The 20,230-nt window shown below is 43.6% G+C and overlaps 1 protein-coding gene across 1 annotated transcript in view; it reads left to right on the top strand.

The window, feature by feature from the left end:
* ALPI (alkaline phosphatase, intestinal) overlaps positions 1-18,636 on the top strand; it is a 65,584-nt gene extending 46,948 nt beyond the window's left edge. The window contains exons 7-11 of the mRNA XM_063441719.1: positions 1,357-1,423; positions 2,804-2,938; positions 11,056-11,247; positions 17,700-17,816; positions 18,347-18,636. Coding sequence (XP_063297789.1) covers positions 1,357-1,423; positions 2,804-2,938; positions 11,056-11,247; positions 17,700-17,816; positions 18,347-18,636 — 801 coding nt within the window. The remainder of the gene's footprint in view (positions 1-1,356; positions 1,424-2,803; positions 2,939-11,055; positions 11,248-17,699; positions 17,817-18,346) is intronic.
* Positions 18,637-20,230: the final 1,594 nt, after the last annotated feature.

Here is a 20,230-nt window from a genome sequence, read left to right as displayed (position 1 = left end):
AAGTGTGAAATAGGCATTTGGGTTGGCGAACAGTGTGCTTATAAAGGGTGTTGAAGTTATTTACTTTTGCAGAGGAAAGAGCCAGAGTGTAGGAGAGTGTAACACGTATGTGTGTATTTAATACACTGCAAGCAGGAAGAGGGAAAGAAAGAGAAAAAAACTAAAAAGAGGAAATAGGCACTTTAGAAATCGGCGACAACAGGTAAGCAGGTGTTACCAGGGCTTAAGTCGGCCATGAAAAACCCCTCCCACAATTTCAGAGGACAGAGGATACAGGACTGACAAGCTGTTTCCAGACAAGTCAGAACAGAGTGTAAGAAAACAGTGAGAACAACAAATTCAGTAGGTCTCTCATAAGTGTGTTTGAAACCTGAGCAGGTAGTGAAGAAGGGCAAGCAATTGATGATTTTTTCTCTGAAAACTTAAGCAGCAAATACTTGAAAGCAGGACAGCCCTGTACCTGACTGGGCACAGATTAATATGCATGATATTCACCATGGTGAGAATACCTGGAACCTGACACATGTCTTGAGACCTGGACAACCCTACAGGCCTATTATCTTTCAGACTGTGTCCATCAAGTGAACTTCATTACCTGCTGGCCATGCAAAAGGCTCTCCATCTTGGGATGCACTCCTGAGTTGTTCTGTGTTTTTTCTTCTCTTATGAGTTTAATCCTCAATTTGTTATCAGTGTTTAGGTCTACACTTTTTAGATTGCATATTGTTGACGTAGGACACTTTCTAGAAGCTTTAGCAATTTATATATTATTTCATATACTTCAAGAAGTCTATAAATATTGTCTTCCTTTAACAAACTGTGTGGTTGCATGATTTCTGTGCTTCAAAACTGAACAGTTTTAAAATTAACAGTTTTTAAAGTTTAATGATTAAAGTACACCTCAACAAAAGCCACACATAGTATTTTAAGCGGTACCCTGCTTCCTCTCAGACAGAAGTTCTCTACATTGAGCTAATCCCGGCAATGCACGGCTTAGTGCAATGCCTGAGAGCAATTTGCTGATGCTCTCAAACAATGAGCTTGTTTTGCACTGAAGGACATAGCTCAGGCTAACTAACGGAAGATCCCAAGCTCTTGCAGTTTGTTCACCTACAGTGGGGTAAAGGCACCAGGCCACCCCCGGCACCATTACTGCTACAGTGCACTGTAGTATTTATAGTGCTTCGAGTATTCCTTCTTGTTACAGCGCAGTACAATGCAATATAATACTGCACCTTTTCACCATTGCACTTTTCACAAAACTCCATCTGCATCAACTCTGCAACTCTTAGATAGGTATTAGACTTATCACTAATTGTTGAAGATATATTGATGGCAGCATTTTGTCTCAAACAGGGAGGTCAGTACGTTTGGAATAAGGAGCAGATGGACAACGTATTAGAATCTACTACTCATCTCATGGGTAAGGATTTCTAAAATGCAATAAGGTATTTTGTTTTACAAGCTGAAGGTTACATGTTCATAGATATATAGGACTTGAGGATGAGGACCCAAGTATGTTGAATTCACAAAAGTACCACCCAGACAAGTGAGAAAATATAGTTTTAGATAGATAGATAGATAGATCTGGATATAACAAAAGGGGTTAAGAAAGAGACCCTAAAATGGCGCAGTTAGAATGGTTGCCAGTTACCGTGCAGTTTTTATCTGCAACCTCAGGGTTATAAATAATGTAAAAGTAAGTAAGACAAAGAGCATAGGGAAAGAAGAAGTAGAAAGGGAAGAAATACAAGGGAGATTATCTCCTAAATGCCAATTTGCAGTTGGATGGCATTTCAGCTGTTTCAAGCTATGTAGAACTTATTTGGCTATTCACAAAAATAAAAATAATTGGTTAGTTCTGCCGTTTTTAAACTGGATTTGTAACCATAAGCTTGTCTTATCCTAAGTGAGATCCTAAGCAAGGCTTGTCATAACAGATATGGAAAGAATAAGCATATACAATAAAGGACAAACCTAAAGAGCAACTGTATTTCAATTTAACAGCGAAGATCACAGTCTGGCTGGGGTTTAACCTGCTTAATTGAGAGTTCAGGCTGCAGAACAGGGAAATACCTTGCAATATCAAACTAGATAGCTAGTAGATAATGAGTTCATTAAAGGGAAAACCACTCCAGGGAATAAACCAAAGGTCAGCAACCCAAGATCTAAATGCTAGCATGCAATGTCTGTTTAACGAATATGTGACATTCTATGAATTCACATTGTAATAAACATTGCTCTCCTGTTATGCATCTATGTGCTAGGGTGACACTGTTACACTGCAGGGGCATTATTTTATCACTTATTGAAACTCAGGACGTTAGTGCAAGGTGCATGCAAAGTTACATTTAATTTTGCTGGTTGAATTATATTGGTAAAAATGTGTTGTTATTTCATCGTTTTATTCTCTGCCAATTCTATTTTTTTTTTATTGCTCCCCAAATATAGCTATAAAGGATGTCATTACTCGGGTTTTTGTGTGTTGTGGTTCAGGTACAAAAAAGACTTGATATTTGATCCACTACTCCTGGAAACCCTTAGTATTTTATGTATACATAAAATACTATTTATAGGATAAGCTTAACAGAGCTACAGAAAGGTAGGTGAGCACCAGGATAGGCTGAGTCACTTCCTAGCTTCGTTAAAGCTTTCTATATGGGCTGCAAAGTGTAGAGATTTGAAGCAAATGCTGGTATTTATTTATGTTTTATTATTTTATAATGTGTTAAAAAATTATTGGTAAAGTTCAGCCTTTAAGCGAGTGGTTTCCTATGTATGACTTTTCATATGATTTCTGCAGGCCTATTTGAGCCAGGAGACATGAAATATGATTTAAACCGCAACACATTGTCTGACCCATCCATCGTAGAACTGACAGAAAAAGCCATCATGATGCTGAAAAGGAATCCAAACGGTTTTTTCCTGTTTGTGGAAGATAAGTCATGTTTATTCTGACGAAATTCCATTAATCTGATTAATTGTTTAATAAAATAAAATTACTGGATATCTTTCATGGGGTAAAGGTTATAGAGCGGTATCTTCTGATACACGTACAACAGTGACCCGATTACCTGTCTCAAGGAGTGACTGTCAGGCTATAAACAGCATTATGCACAAAACAAACAAACAAAGTAATACAAAAAAAGAAACATTAGAAAATCATCACTTTCGGGGTCTCATTAGGAATTACTTTTTGGGGCTAATAAAAAATAACAGAAAAATAATAATGGAAAAGGCTTTTTTATTATTCATATACATCTTTACAGGTGTTTTCTTATTTGATACTTTCTTCTAATCATGGCCTAAGTTTAATATTTCTTAGAACATCTTTTCAAATGATTTAATATTTTTATTTAAACGTTTTCAAATGATTTCATATTTTGCAAAATACAGCTTTTCCCAAAGAATAAAAATCTGTAAATTTGTGGCCCATATAATTAAGTAGATAGAATCTTATTAAACACTACACAAATGTTTTTCATATTTTTATAATTTACCTAACGTGCACTGTCTTTGGAGAAATGTATATGAAATTAAAGTATAATTATCTCCTTTAAGGACCTATAGGAGTGAGTTGGCCCAATCTGATAACTGTGAGATTGAGGGAGGATTCATTATAAAGCAAACAAAAATAGTTTTAAACAAAACCTTGAGGACCTCAAAACCTTGAGGACCTCAAAAGATTACCAATGTTTAGGAAGTTAGGGAGGGTTAGAAAAACCATTTATCACAGGCCCTTATCGATTCATATGTAAATATTAAGTACATTCATTGCTCAAAGAGGTCAAGCTTATCTCAGGTTATTATCTAATAATCTGCATATGTTGCATTGACTGATATCGGTTTTCATGATTCACTATACTGAAAATGCTGAATAGGAATTGTGTGCATGAGAAGAAACCAAGGCATAAACTGGTCCTCCCAAAAAATAATATTTCTGATCTGCAATTCTCATGTAAGTCGAGAAATAGGGCACTTTTTTTTTTTTTTTTTTTTTTATTCTTTATTTTTGTTGTGCAGGTAATAATAGTACAACTTACGTTGCCACGACATCATTAGTCAGCTTAGTTTTGGCATAGTAGTACATTTTTGGCATAGTAATACATTTGCATGACATTTCGGTTTCTGCACATTTTTATTAAAAGATTAAGGTAAACAAGGTGATATAACTCGTGTGCTGCAGGTCTCGACTATTGTGTAGCATGTAACGTCTCACGAAGATGAGGGGTAGTCGCCGTGAACTGCAGAGAGTAATGAGTAGCACGCCATTTAACCCATTGAGGCTATAAGGGATTAAGCCCCTGGTTATAGGCCTCTATGTGTTCTGTCAGTACGTTATTATATTTGCTTTTGATTTTGTGAGCTAATTGTTTAGTCCATAGTCGTGAGCGTTTTTTGTGTGTTGTCTGTAGATTAGGCGTCAAGCTGTTGTTAGTTTGTTTTTGGTTTTGGTCGTGCCTGTTATTGTCTCTCAAGCATGTGTTACGGGTCCGCTTTGTGTCGTCCGTCGATGTTCATGCTCGGTTATTGAGTTGGGGTGTCTAGTGCAGTGGGGTGCCTGTTTGTAGGTCCCCTGTCTCTTTGTGTCCCCCTGTGGGGGAGGTAAGGTGCGTCTCGGAGGTTGCTTCGGTCCCCTGTGCGTGGGGTATGCGTGCGTGATTGTGGGTAGTCTGGTCGTGTCTGCTTGACCGTGTAAGAGGGCCGTCTCGGTGCCTGTCTGTGTGGACCTGTAGGGGTCTCTTGGGCCTTATGCAGTATCTTATGTGTGGGCCATCTGCCCTTGGGAGGTAGTAATGAGGGGGGGGAGGGGGCGTAGTCTCGTGTTCCATTTATTGTCGTTGGGTTGTGAGGGCGGGGAAGGTGTGACTGAGGCATGTCTCTTGTCCGGTATGTGTGTGTTGGGTACGTGGGGTAGTCCATGTGCCGGTTAAGGAGCAAGGCCTATCATGGCGCGGAAGTGCCAGTATGGGATAGGTTAATGTACGTTGTAAAGCACTTAAGGATAAAACTATCAAAACTAAACATAATAAAACTTAATAAAACAGAGCGGGGGGCATCAGTTGGTGTGGCTGCGGCTCAGAGTCCTGGTTTTTCTATATGGTATGCTTTGTGTTGGCCTGTTTTGTCAGGTTGGGGCCATTGTATGTTCATTGTCTCTCGGAGTAAAGGGTACTGATCTCTCTGGGTCCCAGGAGTGTGAGCTCGTTGGGGTTGCTGCCTCCGGATTCTGTATGGGAATCCCCAGGTGGAGGAGGTATGAAGTAGCGTCTTGCAGCGTGGACAGTCTCTTAGTGGTCCCATCTTTATTGATTAGCAGAGTGCGTGGTAGTGCCCACCGGTATTCAATGCCCAAGGTGCGTAGGTGGTTGGTCACCGAGCCCAGCGATCTGCGCCATAAGAGTGTAGTGTGGGTGACATCTTGGTAGAAAGTGAGTTGGGCCCCCTCGAAGTTTAGCGGGGTTTTACCCCTGACCGCGGTCATTATTTGAATTTTATCCGCGGTTGAGTGGCATCGGGCGATGACGTCTTGCGGTGCCCCCAGGGGCGTATTAGCCGCGAGGCAAACAAGGCATTTGCCTTGGGCGGCATTTTCCAGGGGGCGGCAAAAAAAGCCGCCCCCCAAATGCCCAAGGCAAATGTCTTGTTAGCCTTGCGGCTAACAGACATGCCGGCGGGCTGCTGGGCGATCGGGCGGCACTGCCTGGCGGGCGGGCGGGCGGCCGGCAAGGGAGCACTTCCCCTGAGCTGTTTGCTCAGCTCCCTCGCCGGCCGCAGAGTGAGGCTGGGAGGCGGAGCCGGAATATGACGTCATATTCCGGCTCCCAGCCTCACTCTGAGGCGCGCGAGGGAGCTGAGCAGACAGCTCAGGGGAAGTGCTCCCTCGCCGGCCGCCCGCCCGCCCGCCAGGCAGTGCCGCCCGATCGCCCAGCAGCCACTGGACCACCAGGGAGGAAGAGACACCCCCCCTCCCCAGCATTCCCAAAGGTAAGGAGGCTGGGGGGGGGGGGGGGTGTTAAATAAAAAAAAAAATGTGTTAAAAATACATTTAAGGGGGCGGAGCCTAGCATCCAAACGGAGCGGTTGTGCTGTACCTCGGCTCCTGCTACATTTTGCATTCTTCGGGGATAATCCCCCCAAAAAACAGCATAGCCGCACACAAGACAGCTCCTAGCATGTCGGGGACACCCGGGGGTATCACCCGATACCAAACTCAAGCTTATAACCCCCCGGAAACCAAATCAAGCACCCAGAGGCCTACCGGAGATCGGGCAGCGGGGAGACGGCCGCTCCCCAGGCTGACTGACCTGGAAAAGGACCCCTATAAAGAAGCATCTCCTACCCCCCCCCCTCTGGACCGATGGGGGATATCTCGGTCCAATTCAAGCGACGGGAATAGTTACCGCGAGCACACCGTGTCACTCCACACGCTGCAAAATCAGGGCAGCCAAACGCATGGCGCACCCAAGATGGCGGTGGGGAGAAAACCACACGGATCTAGACGCCTAGCTGAGATCGAGGATCACAGCGACATCCAACAGCGCATAGACGCAGCTTTCGCCAGATTCTGGTACAAACTAAGGCAAAAGTTACAAGCATCAAAGGCTAACAAGCTACCCCAGCCCAGAACCAACCGAACACATAGTGAGCGGAAACAGGCGAGACCACAAACGCAGCCAGGCCGCAAGACTGGACCGGCGAACGCGGGGACGAAGCGCTCAACTCCGGGCACAGCAACTAACCCCAAGACGCCTGAACAAACAAGCAGCCCACCCAGGCCGGGTGCCGGGAGGAAAGCTCCCCCACAGCATCGACCACCCTGCAGGAGGAACGCCCGCCGCTGGCGGCGACAGAAAATCGGCTCCACCTGCACCCGTTTTGGGAATGCCTCGACCTCGCAGAGCCATCGAGCCAGTGGTCAGACGATGCCACCCTCAAAGTGGGCCTGGGGCTGGAGGGGTCCCTCGCCCTGCAGTGGCCGCTCCGACTCTTGCACCTACCTTTCCACTCCTGAGACCAACCTGCCACGTACCGGCAAGGGCTGAGCGGGACTGATAAATGGACACACAGTACTGGTTAACTTTCTTTTTATTTTTCCCTTTACTTTCTCTCTATGCCTTATCTGTGCCTGATAATGCGATATGCCTTTACTCACTACCTTCTAAACGCTACCCTTCTCGCAGCCAACGCTATACTCACAATGTAAACCATGCATATTGTCTCACATTTTGCCTCAGGTATATAAGCATGCCCTCACTCACTTAACTCACTCGTGTACCCACACTCAGATAGACATGTAATCTTGTATAGGATAAAAGTCAATCTTAGTTATGGTTTAAGTCTAGCACAATATGCAACCACTTATTACCAGCCTAGCCAGACAAGAGATAGTATAGAATTAACCTAATGTATACTACAGTGTAAAACCGTTTTATATTTCACCAGCAGGACACGTTTATTAAGCTTAGTTTCTCTATTATTGTTTACTTTAATCTTTTATTTTTTTGCTGATTATGCGCTACGAACACAAGCCTGTCTAGCCTAACATTTGTAGTCTTACTTAATATTGTTAAACAGCCTGCTATTTTCATTTTAAAACAAAAATGTGCAGACCTCTCATGCCACTGCTGATCCTATGTTTAACCATTCATGCACGCTGTTGTGGCGTACGTTTATGCATTGTAATCACCTGCACGACAAAAATAAAGAATTCAAAAAAAGAAAAAAAAAAAAAAATACATTTAAAAAAAAATGTGTTAAAAATAAATTAAAAAAATGTGTTAAAAATACATTTTAAAAAAATGTGTTAAAATTTAAAAAAAAAAAAAAAAGTGTTAATGTGGGTGGGTGAGTGTGTGTCTGTGTCTGTTAGTGTGTGTGTCTGTGTCTGTTAGTGTGTGTGTCTGTGTATGTTAGTGTGTGTGTCTGTTAGTGTGTGTTTGCATGTTAGTGAGTGTGTGTGTCTGCTAGTTTGTGTCTGCTAGTGAGTGAGTGTGTGTCTGTTAGTGTGTGTCTGTTAGTGTGTGTGTCTGTGTCTGTTAGTGTGTGTGTGTCAGTGTGTGTGTCTGTTAGTGTGTGTGTGTGTGTGTGTCTGTTAGTGTTTGTGTCTGTTAGTGTGTGTGTCTGTGTCTGTTAGTGTGTGTGTGTGTGTCTGTTAGTGTGTGTTTGCCTGTGAGTGAGTGTGTGTGTCTGCTAGTGAGTGAGTGTGTGTCTGTTAGTGTGTGTCTGTTAGTGAGTGTGTTTGTCTGTTACTGAGTGTGAGTGTGTCTGTTAGTGTGTGTGTGTTTCTGTTAGCGAGTGTGTGTTTCTGTTAGCTAGTGTATGCGTATCTGTCAGTGAATGTGTGTGTGTGTATTTAGAACGCGGGGCGGGGGAAAGGTTGGGTGGGGGTGGCGCGGGGGGAGGGGGGGGCGCCTGAGTTTTGTCCTGCCTAGGGCAGCACAAAACCAGGATACACCACTGGGTGCCCCCTGTGGTGCTTGCCTCGGCTTGGGTATACGAAATAAGCCTTCAAAGGTGATTTTCTTCGTTTGAGTGTGTGGCATGATAGAGGCAGTGAGCCGTCTCATGTAGTGGGGGAGTTCCGTGGAGCCAATAGTGTCGGGTATGCCCCTTATCTTAATGTTTGACCGTCTGTGGCGGTCTTCTGCCTGGTCTGCCCTGGTAAATAGCATGGCCTGGGAGTTTTGCAGCAGTTGCAGGGCGTCTTTTAGGCCTTGAACTTCTTGCTTTAATTCTATTATGTCTCCTTCTGAGGCCTGTGTGCGTGCAGCGACCGCCGTTATCTCCGTTTTGAGCAGGTCCAGATCCGCTGCATGCAGCTGCCGCATTTCATGAAGTAGGTCCGCTATGTCCTGCTTTGTCGCTGGTATCATATTGGGTTCTGTTGGCTGAGCTGTATACGGTTGGGTTTGCAGGGGCGTTGGGGGCCTCCCTTTGGGTCCCTCCCGAGCCTCTGGGCCTACTGGTAGTGCCGGCTCTGTCTGGGTGGTGAATTGCCTTTGTGTTTCAGGCTTCTGTCCCGTTGCCCTGGGTGCCTCACTAGGTTGGGTATTGTGGGAGCTACCCGGGTGATCTGGGCTCTGCCGTGTGTGGAGAGACGCCTGGTTATGTTCTGGCGGTGCTGCCGTGGGTGCCGGCGGGGGATGGTTGGGCTTCTGGAACATGACCCCTATATCCCTGTCTCCAGTACCTTGCTGCCTCTGAGAGCGGCGTCCCATTGCCGGAGTATGATCCGGTGGGTCAGTGGGATGCGGGTGTATCTGGCTGGTGTGTTTCGCCAGGTGTCCGCACAGAATTTCCTCGAGGTCCAGGCTCGATGGTGCGTGGTAGGCCCCGGTCTTGATTCTCCGCTTTTGCAGCTTCTGTGGCTGAAAGAACGGCATCGATGGATGCAGTACGGTGAGCTGCTGCCGTTGGGGTTAGTGTTGTGGCTGGATGGGTTCAGGATTTCGTGATATTTTGTGGAATTTTGTCTGACGGTTGTGGGAGCTGTTAGAAATGGTGTCCGTTCGTGTTGAGTTACTAGATCCGCCCTCCGAAATAGGGCACTTTTGAGTTAGTTTACAAATGCAACCCAACTCCACCTGGACACTATAACACCTGCAATCACATTGCCTGAAGTCTTGCACACCTCACCTAATTTTGTGTAAATATATATGTTGTTTTCTTAGTTAAGATGCAATGACAGTTTTCAGTTTGTAATATTGTATTTTCCAATTTCCAATTAGTTAAACTCGGTGTAAAATAGATTGATCACATCTTACAATTATATTATAATTCTGATTATATATTAACCCCTGACCGACACCTATGTTAATGTGTTCCTTAAAACAGATCATTTGAGTTCCTGGGTAGTAATAATACAAGGTATTTATGGTTTTATTAGGGACATGAAGTAACCTGTGTGTACTTTGTTCTCTAACCCCTTTGCTAATAAAAGTTGAAGTAATCAGAATGTTATCAAATGTGTTCAAATAACTATATATTGTAGTCTTAAGTTCTAGATTGCAAAATATTACAGTGTGTACACACATCATCAACTTGCTATATCTACAATATAAATGTATAATATATTTCCAGGTAGTCTCTGCACACATTAAGTGCTTAGAGATTATATATTTCAGTGCAATCTTCGCAAAGATAAATACAAAGAAAAATAACGTACATTCACAGAGTTGTCTCAGTGTTCAAATGTCTGCAAAAACATTTATTTAAAACACTGAAGAAGCTATATTCTGTCTTTTCCACATAGAATTGTTTTATGAATCAAACATTGAACAGGTGGACCTGCCATCGCACAATTGAAATGTAGGTGCAGTAGCAGGACATAGACCCCCCTGTTTACTTGAAATAAAACAATATTACCTAGAGCAGAGTTTTCACCTATTGGGAGTGGAGAATATACAAAACCAAGATAAAGGGTTAAAGGGTGAAATATACATTAGGGAGAGGAGACTAATCAAGAGACAGAAGGTCAAACGAGGCAGAGGGAACATAAAGGGCAAAAGATTTGGAGAAAAACTAAGGTAAAGGGGGTTGATGGGGGTAATTCCTATCAGATTGCCAATTGTTGAAATATTCTGATATTTGTCATTAAAAAAACTTGCATTAAAAGAACACCATAGCGTATATGTATTCCTAACGCCATTGAGCCCAAGTCACCTAAACGGTGACTAGGGCCCCATTCCATTGTGAATAAATGGTTAATTAACCATTTATTTGCTTACCTTTATCCAGTGCTGGCCTCCCTCAGCGCTGGTGACCTCTCCTCCTCCATCTACATCAGCTCCCGAGTGGAGCCGAATGCGCATGTGCGGCCAGAGGCGCGCGTGCATTAAAACCCACCCGTAGGAAAGCATTACATTCTCTGAAACTGCTATGTTTACAGCTGCAGGGTTAACACTAGATGGACCTGGCACTTCATTGATCTGAAGTGGTCTGGGTGCCTATAGTGGTCCTTTAAATGTCCTATGTGCAGAATCCTTAAAGTGTTCCTGGTCTTCATTTGATAAAAATGATGATGGTGATCATGTTTTCTTTTGTATTCAGCACGTGGTAAAATTGACTTTGGGCACCATGATGGAAATGCTAAGAAAGCACTGACTGAAGGTGTTATGTTTGACATGGCCATCAAAAGAGCAGGAGAGCTCACAGAAGAAGCAGATACACTGTCTGTGGTGACTGCAGACCACTCTCATGTTTTTAGTTTTGGTGGGTACACTTACAGAGGGAACAGTATATTTGGTGAGTATTAATGGTCAGATCCCCCACTTCATAGCATAAGTTAACACTATTATTTTACCCACATTTTTATAAATAACTAAATATACACTCCACTGCCTAAAGATACACTCCACTGCCCAAATAATAAAAAAACAAAAACAAACACAGTTTAGTAGATATAATCCCAAAGAAAACATACATGCCTTTAATTGTGCTTTTTTTTTTTGTCTGCTGCCTTTGCAAGCACTTGCTTTCTAACTCAGCCCAGACTTTCCGTGGATGTCCAATTACAGACTTCCCAATGCAGCTCAATGAGAAGTCTTGCCAAGAGAGGCAATTTGCTCTGGGCAATTGCTGCCTCTTGAGTTTATTTCTACTGAGCTCAACAACCAGGAAGTAATAAGACCAGTTGCCTGACTGACAAAAAAAAAAGAGGGAACCCTGTTCACACACAAAGCATTTCAGCAAGCAACGTGTGCTTTAGGCATTTGGATTTTTTTTTTTTAATTCTTTATTTTTCTTGTGCTCGGAGTAACAGATTTTTACAGTGCCACAACAGCAAATACAATAACATTACGTCTGTAGCAAATTTTGACATGGCGGTTAAGTCAGCACATTTTTACTGAGTTAAGGTAGTGGTCCGGTGATTTGTAAATGAATTGTGGTGTCACAAAGTTACGTCTGTATGATGTGTGTAGGGGACAATAGGCGTATTGCCCATTATGTTGATAGGCCAGCCCTTACAGGATAGGTTGCCCTGTTTTCAGGCAAAGGTGTCGTTCTCTGGTTAGCTTAGTTGGTCTGTCCTGATGGGACTGGAAGATAGGGCTAGGAGGTGTTAGCACTGCCCCCTTGCCACGTTTCTTCTGGGGTATGATGGGCTGCTTGCTTGGCTAGCTCGCAGGGTGAATATCCCGGTGTCTTGTATGTGTCTTAGTACCCCTGATTCACAGGGCGGTATAGGGGGGGAATGTAGGAGTGTGTCGGTGTCAGATGGTCCCTTTGTGGTGATTGTGTGTAGTGGCTGAGCAGGTAGTGGGGCCTCTGAAGTTGTTTGGATAGTAGCGTCAGGAGCATATGTATGGATCGGTGTGGAAGCAGTCGGTGTATGTTGGATTGTCCCTTTTAATTCAATGGTTCACATGAGAATAAAAAATAAAAAAAGGTATTCTTTAAAAAGAATAGATAGGAAATGCATCTGTGAACCTGTAATTAATGTAACCCAAGGGTTCCCAAACTTTCTAGGTTCAAGGCGCCCTTAATATTTCAGGTTTTTTCCAGGGCCCCCCCGATTCAAAATTTCTAGGTTGTATATCTGTACAGCGCTGCAGCATTTACTGGCGCTATATTGTAATGTACAGTGTTGGTGTTTGAAGGGATGCTTGTATATATTTATTGTGTTTTTACACAGAGGCACATACACAAATGTGTTTGTATGTAATGTTTGCGTTTGATTACAGAGGTGTTTTTGAATGTAATGTTCACTTTTAAATGTGGATGTACATTTGTGTTTGAGTGAAGGGGTGTGTTTGTATATTATTATTTTAATTTTTTTTAAGAAAGGGATGTGTTTGTATGTGATATTTGTGTTAGATTACAGGAGTATGCTTGTATGTTGTGCTGGCATTTGACTAATTGGATGTATGCACATACACTACCACACACATACATACATACTTACACAGATATACATGCACATTAACACACAGATGCATATAAATAGACTGACACATACACACATATAGATACACACCGACACATACACACATATAGATACACACCGACATGCACCCTGACACACAAACATTGATACATGCCCACACCATGACACAGATACACACACTGACATAAAAACATACGCTCTGACACACAGAAGCACATACACAAATGTGTGCGCACACACAGACACAGAAGCACACTGACATTTACATATATATATATACACACACACACACACACTCACAAACACCCTGACACACACTCATACTCACACATATACACTCATACAAATACACTCACACGGGGGCGGGGCCTAACCAGCATGGCCGACGGACGTGTGTGAGAAGAGCTCCTCACACAAAAAGAGACACAAACGGTTTAAACGGAGATATCACCCCTAAAAATCAAAACTAACAAGAACCTACATCATACATAACCGACGGAGAACTCTCCCAAGCAAACCCGGAGACTCACCCAGCAGCCTGAAGCCAGAAACAGATTCTGCGGCCTACTCATCTGGAGGATCCCGTGAGGGGAGGAAGCGGCCGATCCTCCACCTTGGGGCTGCCGGACTACTACAGCATACCCGTCCCCCCCCCCATGATAGGCGGGGGATATCCCGGTACCAACTGAAGGTCAGGCAGTTAACTCACCCCAGCAGTGCACCACGTTTACCCTACTACCGGGCCGCAACTAAAATGGCCGCCATGGCGGAGATAAGCACCGCGAGAGACTGGGAAGCCGACTTCAATGCTAAATTCGACAGGGTGTGCGCAGCGTTCTGGCGCCGGATGGAAGCCCGCGCTCAGCAGGCGCAGCCATCCACAACCCAGGCCTCAAAGCCCCAGACTGAAGCCTGCCTGATAAACAGCTATGTCAAACCAACAGACTCAGCCACGCAAGTGGACAACGCTGCCGCCTCAACCGCACTGGCCTCTTCTGAGCCGGGAACTCACCTGGAGATGCCTCTCCTCCGCCAGCCACACACCCAGGGAGACGGCCGGGCACCAGGAGATCCTTGGGCCCAGGGTATCCCAAAAGGGATCTATGGCAAGAAGGCGCGGGTCCCCTTCAAGGCCTCAGGCCGAGGACAAGCGGCACACAGACGGCATAAGCCTGCGCATAGCTGGACACAGCAACCGACAAGGGCACCCAAGCGACCAACCATCCCGGAAGAACGAGCAGAAAAGGTGCAGGAGACCTCCTCTAACAAACAGAGCAGAAAACGACCCACTCCACGACCCGAACTTCAAGCTCCTCACATACCCAGCAACCAACGGGTCCGACCCAAGCAGACGCGAACGGCACGACGCCCCCCTATGAGCGGGGCCCAAACCCTTCCATGGACACTTTACCAAGCATCCCCCAGAAGAGCATCACCCCGAGCCTCACTCACCGACCCTCGCTGCTCTGGAACTGCGGGCGCAGCTTCGAGTACCCCGAATCGGAGGGCCCCTCGCAAAACGCTCTGGACACTCCGCCCCTGCAGCTTCATACCACGGGGCATCGGCTAAACAGCCCTCGGAGGCACATGCACGTGCAAAAGACATTTGCGGTACCCACGCATACAGGGACAACTCCAGAAATGACACCCACACGTTATTTTATGTTTAACACTTGCAATCTACTTCCTGCTTGATATTTTTGATAGCTGACTTCTATACCATTATAAGCGTGCCCTCAGCTAGAACTCAACCGACCATACGTGAACCCCGTTGTCTCTCCTGCCCACCTTACTTCCACACCCGCCAGGTAGACAGTCACATAACTGCAGGCTACCCGGCGACTACTAATGCAGGTCATATCGCCGGACTGCTGAGATGGTTACTCGTAATGCCTTACACTAGTCTGGGTACAACGGCCTGTCCTCTCACTATCTAACACGACACACGCTAATATACCTGTCCACTCGACTGTTAATGCCACAGTGCAGACCTAGCTGCCACTACAGACTGGAAATGACAGATCCCTCACTGGCACAGCTATCGATTATAGTATCTTCTTTCTGTCAAGAATCACTGCCAGTGATCCTACAACCTGTTATGACTTGCTAACCCAGCCTGTAGCTAGAAAAGCAGGTCTTATCGCACTTATGTTTAACTCTTCACACGCCTAGTTACCCTAGCATGTTATATTACATAAGCGACTTGTATTAGCCTGAACCATACTACAGCAAACACAGTATGCCTAACTATGTCTAAATCAGCCTGTTGTTAATTTAGTATGTTTTGACAAAATTATGTCTAACTTTTGATACGCCTAATACCGCTGACGTGTTGTGCTGTGTTATATCAGTGATCTGTCTTAGCCTGGCCTAACTGAACCATACTACAGCAAACACAGTATGTCTTAACTCAGCCTGTTATTAACTTAGCTTGTTTTACCAAAATTAAGTCTAACTTTCGATACGCCTACTTACGCCTAATTACACTGGTATGTTGTGTTATGTTATATAAGCGATCTGTATTAGCCTGGCCTAGCCAAACCATACCACGGCAAACACAGTATGTCTTAACTCAGCCTGTGGTTAGAATAGCATGTTAAATCATACTCACGTTTCACTTTTAATATGCCTACTTACGCTAGCATGTTATGATCTAAAAACAATGTTTAACAGCCTGTTATTTTCATGATTATACAAACCATAATATAAAATGAGGCTATGAGATATTTAGGGATGATGTAAATTGCACTGTATTATACCCGTAATGTACAACACTTTATCGTCTTCCCTTTTTCTATTCTGTACCCTATATAATTTTATGCCTCAATAAAAAAGAGATTGACAAAAAAAAAAATACACTCACACACAAATACACAATCATACACACACTCAAGCACTCATGCACACTCACTCAAATACACACACATGCACACACACTCAAATACACACACACTCAAACACTCATAAACATAAACACACATACATACACTGATACACATACACACACTCATATACATACACACACTCATACTCTCACTAATATACACACTTACACACTTACACACACACACACACACACACTCAAACTCATACAAACACTCACACACAAGTGATTTTTTTTTTATACCTCCAGCCACTGTTAGCTTAAATGTGTGTCCAGGAGGGTGGCTTGGAGTCCTGGTCCTGCTGGGGGGAGTGAAGGGGTCTGGAGCTCTTTGTTGTCCTCTCCACCCACACTGCAGCTGCCTCCTCTCCCTCCAGCGCCGTCTCTCTGCATGACACGGCACACAGTTTGGGAACCGCTGATGTAACCAAAGGCACACAATGCTGACAATCCTATATACTTTAACGCACAAGTTAAAGTGTAACATGATTTGTTGTTTTTTATTTTTTTTATTTAGGGCTTGAACTTAAACATGCAATACTAATTACTGGACAAAGTTTACTGATTAGATGCAAATGCTGGTAATCCACCACCCCTAACTATGTTACAAATATATATCATGCTGTGCAACACTACACAGATCTTGTTAGTGAACTTTGTCATCCATCACAGGTTCTCTGTTATGACAGACCAACATATTATCCAATCCCACCATTAGTCCATGATTAGATTAGACAAGCCCTCTGAACATGGTCTATTAGGGGAACTCTACAAGCCAAATTGGAATTTCGGAAATCTATAAGAAATATTTTTTTCTTACATTTGTTTATTGCTACATGTTAAAGTATCTGGTCATGGAGTTATCCTCTGATGGTAGAATACTAGTGGTTACTGTAACTATTGCCATTGTCATCAAGTTGTGGAAAGGTATTTAGCAGTTTAGGTCCATAGGTATTGATTTTATATTATCAGCAACAACTATGGTCTTTTTTCGTCTGCTAATTTTAATAAATTTTGAGTAAACATGATGCCAGCTAAAATTAATCGATACATTGATCAGTTACTTGAGATAAATCCTCTGATAAATGTACTGAGGAGGCACATTTATTGTCTTTTTTAATGATGTGCCACGTTAGTCTTTAAGAAATAAAGAAAAGCCTAGGGGGTTCACAAGTGGGGGGCATATCTGATAAACAGCAAGCAGGCAGCGGCTGCTCATTGTCATAAAATACTAGTGACTGGGCAGCTAATGCTTGGTTGCTTTTAACATATAGGGGACAATGGGCATCGAATATGAGCTTTGAATAATAGAACAGGGGGTGGAGAGGTCATTGTTCCGTTCCCCTCATCCGTGGCCAGCAGGTGGTGCTCCTCTAAAGTAAAAAGCGAGGGGGGTACATCCTACTGCTCTCTCCCCCCCCCCCCCCATTTTCATGATGTGGACAGTTAAATAAAAAATACATAGGGGAGCCTTCCGATCGACCACCCATGATCAGCACATGGGGAATATAGCTAAATTGAATGGCGGTATAGTGTTCCCCTGGTTGGGGGCTCCAATAACAAAGTGTGCAGGACTTCCTATCCCCCATGGTGCCCACCTGTGGTCAGCAGGTGTAGGCTAGAAGAAGAATAATTAAGTGTAGAGGGCGGAGGCTGGAGACAATGCAATTGTCCTTTTGAGCACCCACTCATGAGCAGCGGGTTGAGGCCTCTTATGAAATATACAAAGATACAAGGGGATGATAGACATGCCATTGAATACCTACCCAAATTGTTCTTGCATTCCCACACTGATAGCTAGAGGTCTTAAAGCCCTTAGGCACTTCTCACCCCAATAATAAAAGCCTATGTACCAACCTCACCCCTGTGAAGATGTTGAAAATCCCAATAAGTTATAGGCTAATCTGTTTCAATGTTTGCTCCCAGGTTTGGCACCTAAGAAGGCTGATGATGCAAAATCTTATACATCAATTTTGTATGCCAATGGACCAGGATTTAACTTGACAGGAAATGGACGCCCTGACGTGGATAACATTACTAGTGGTAAAATTATTTTTAACTTTTTATAGGATTTCTGTAAAACATGTATTCTAAATATGTGCATGTGTAAACTATTGTAAACATAAAGTTACCCACATCCAAGTTCAGCTCTAGTCACAGGACATCTGCACGGGATTTCCAACAGCACCTATTGCTCTCCCAGCATCCCCTGTAATCTGTTATGGCATTCTATGATTTAGGGATAGGTCACAGAGGGTGCTGTGAGATAGACACAAGTGTGAAAACACATTAAGCAGTATTTATGAACCGTATGTCACAAAATAATTGTACTGTTAAATGCAAAGGGGCCCCATGTAGAAAGCATGCACAAGGAGTGGCTAGATTAATGTGTTCGTTGCTACACCAGCTAGTATGAAATATCTAAAATGATCTTGTGTAAGCCTTTGGTTTCCATCTAGGCAACTGTGGAACTTGATGAATTATTGTTTGTATTGTGGTGACCCTGTTTGCATGGCAGTGGATCCATACATGTTGGGCTATTTGTCACTGTTATTTACTCTGTCTCTTCTCAGATAGTTCTAACTACAGACAGCAAGCAGCAGTTCCCTTGGATTCAGAGACACATGGAGGAGAAGATGTGGCCATAATGGCCAAGGGTCCAATGGCACATCTCTTCCATGGGGTGCAGGAACAAACCTACATCTCACATGTCATGGCATATGCAGCTTGTCTCCCTCCTTACACAACCTGCCACTTTGAACAACCCAATTTAAAGGACGTTGGCTCCACGCCTGTAGGCAGTGCCATCCTGTCTTCAATTTGTGTAGCTTTAATGTTATTCCACTACCAGTGTAATTTGTGATTAATATTCCATACAGTAGATGTAAAGAAACAGCAACATTTATATATGTTCAACATCGGTATCATTTTGTACATACGTCTTAATAAATTATGCACTGCTTCACATATATATATATATATATATATATATATATATATATATATATATATGTATGTATGTATGTATGTATGTATATATATATATATATATATATATTACACACAGTATGCAACTGGTGACACTATTTGGAATGCCCTGGAGCTTAGCCTCTGGATAGAAATATACAAAATTACTTCAATATAGCCAGGACTCATGGAACAAAACATAGCTTTTTATGTATTAAATACATTTCTTATTTGTTTGCATAAAATCAGTGGCATACACACAATCCATGGGGCCCCGGTGTGACCAGACACATACATACAGACACACACACATACATACAGTCACATACACACATACAGACAGACATACAAATACACCCCCGACAGACACACAGACACATACATACAGACACACATGCATACAGACACACACATACACACAGACAGACACACCCACACCTGAACGACATACATACAGACACACACATACAGACACATACATACAGAGACACACACATACAGACACACACATACAGACACTTACATACAGAGACACACACACATACAGACACACACATACACAAAATATTTTAGTCACCCTCTCGTTTCCTATCTTTTAGGTGCAGGTGGGTGACATTCCCTGGGGTCCAGTGGTGGCTCAGGCTGGTGGGAGTCACTTCCTCCCAGCTCTGTTTGATGTCATCACAGGGGGCCCGGTCTTGCTGTTAAAGCGCCGCAGCGCTGACCGGGCCCCCTGAAAATCCATATCCATCAGGTGGCCCACGTTGTTAGGGCCATTCATGTGCGGCCCCGGTGGTTTGCTGTGTGGGCTGGGGCCGCAAAACATGGTGGCGGGTACACGGTCGCAGGGGTCAGCTGGGTGGCTAGCCCCCTGGAGTGACGGGCCCAGTCGCAGCTGCGACCCCTGGGACCGCAGTATGTACGCCAGTGCATAGAACACATTTTACTGATGGATATATTGTTGTGATTTTATAGATTTCTAGCCAGAGGTTAAGCACCAGTACAGGTATATAACAAACATAGAAACACATGTTTCTTGGCGACAGCCATATTGCTTTTTTCACTGACTACATATGAGATGAAATGATTGATGTAATTGATTGCTTTTATAAACAAGTTAAAAATAAAAGTTTTAGTCTTATGTAAATGTTATTTCTTACATGTTACTAATGTATTTTTGAGAACCCTTTGGACCAACTATAAAGCAGTCCATTCCTTAGAATGTTCAGGCTTCCTATTAATTGTGAGATTGCAATATGAAAATATATGAGCCAGCCTTCTCTGTGCACCGAAGAGCCATTTTATTGCTTCAGAAGATCAATGAACACTTTCATTTTGGGCTCACCTTTTAAACAGCCTGCACTCAGACGTCCAACCAAATGTGTAGCATACAGCAGCGCTACCCAACTTGTGGGAAGCAATTCCCAACAATTGTGGAGCCAATAATATAAAATGCTTCGTATTTTTTTTAATTCACAACCACTGCTACC

Source organism: Pelobates fuscus, chromosome 2, assembly GCF_036172605.1.
Source record: "Pelobates fuscus isolate aPelFus1 chromosome 2, aPelFus1.pri, whole genome shotgun sequence".
NCBI lineage: Eukaryota > Metazoa > Chordata > Amphibia > Anura > Pelobatidae > Pelobates > Pelobates fuscus.
The sequence above is the reverse complement of the archived record's forward strand: the minus strand, read 5'-3'. Positions and strand labels throughout refer to the sequence as shown.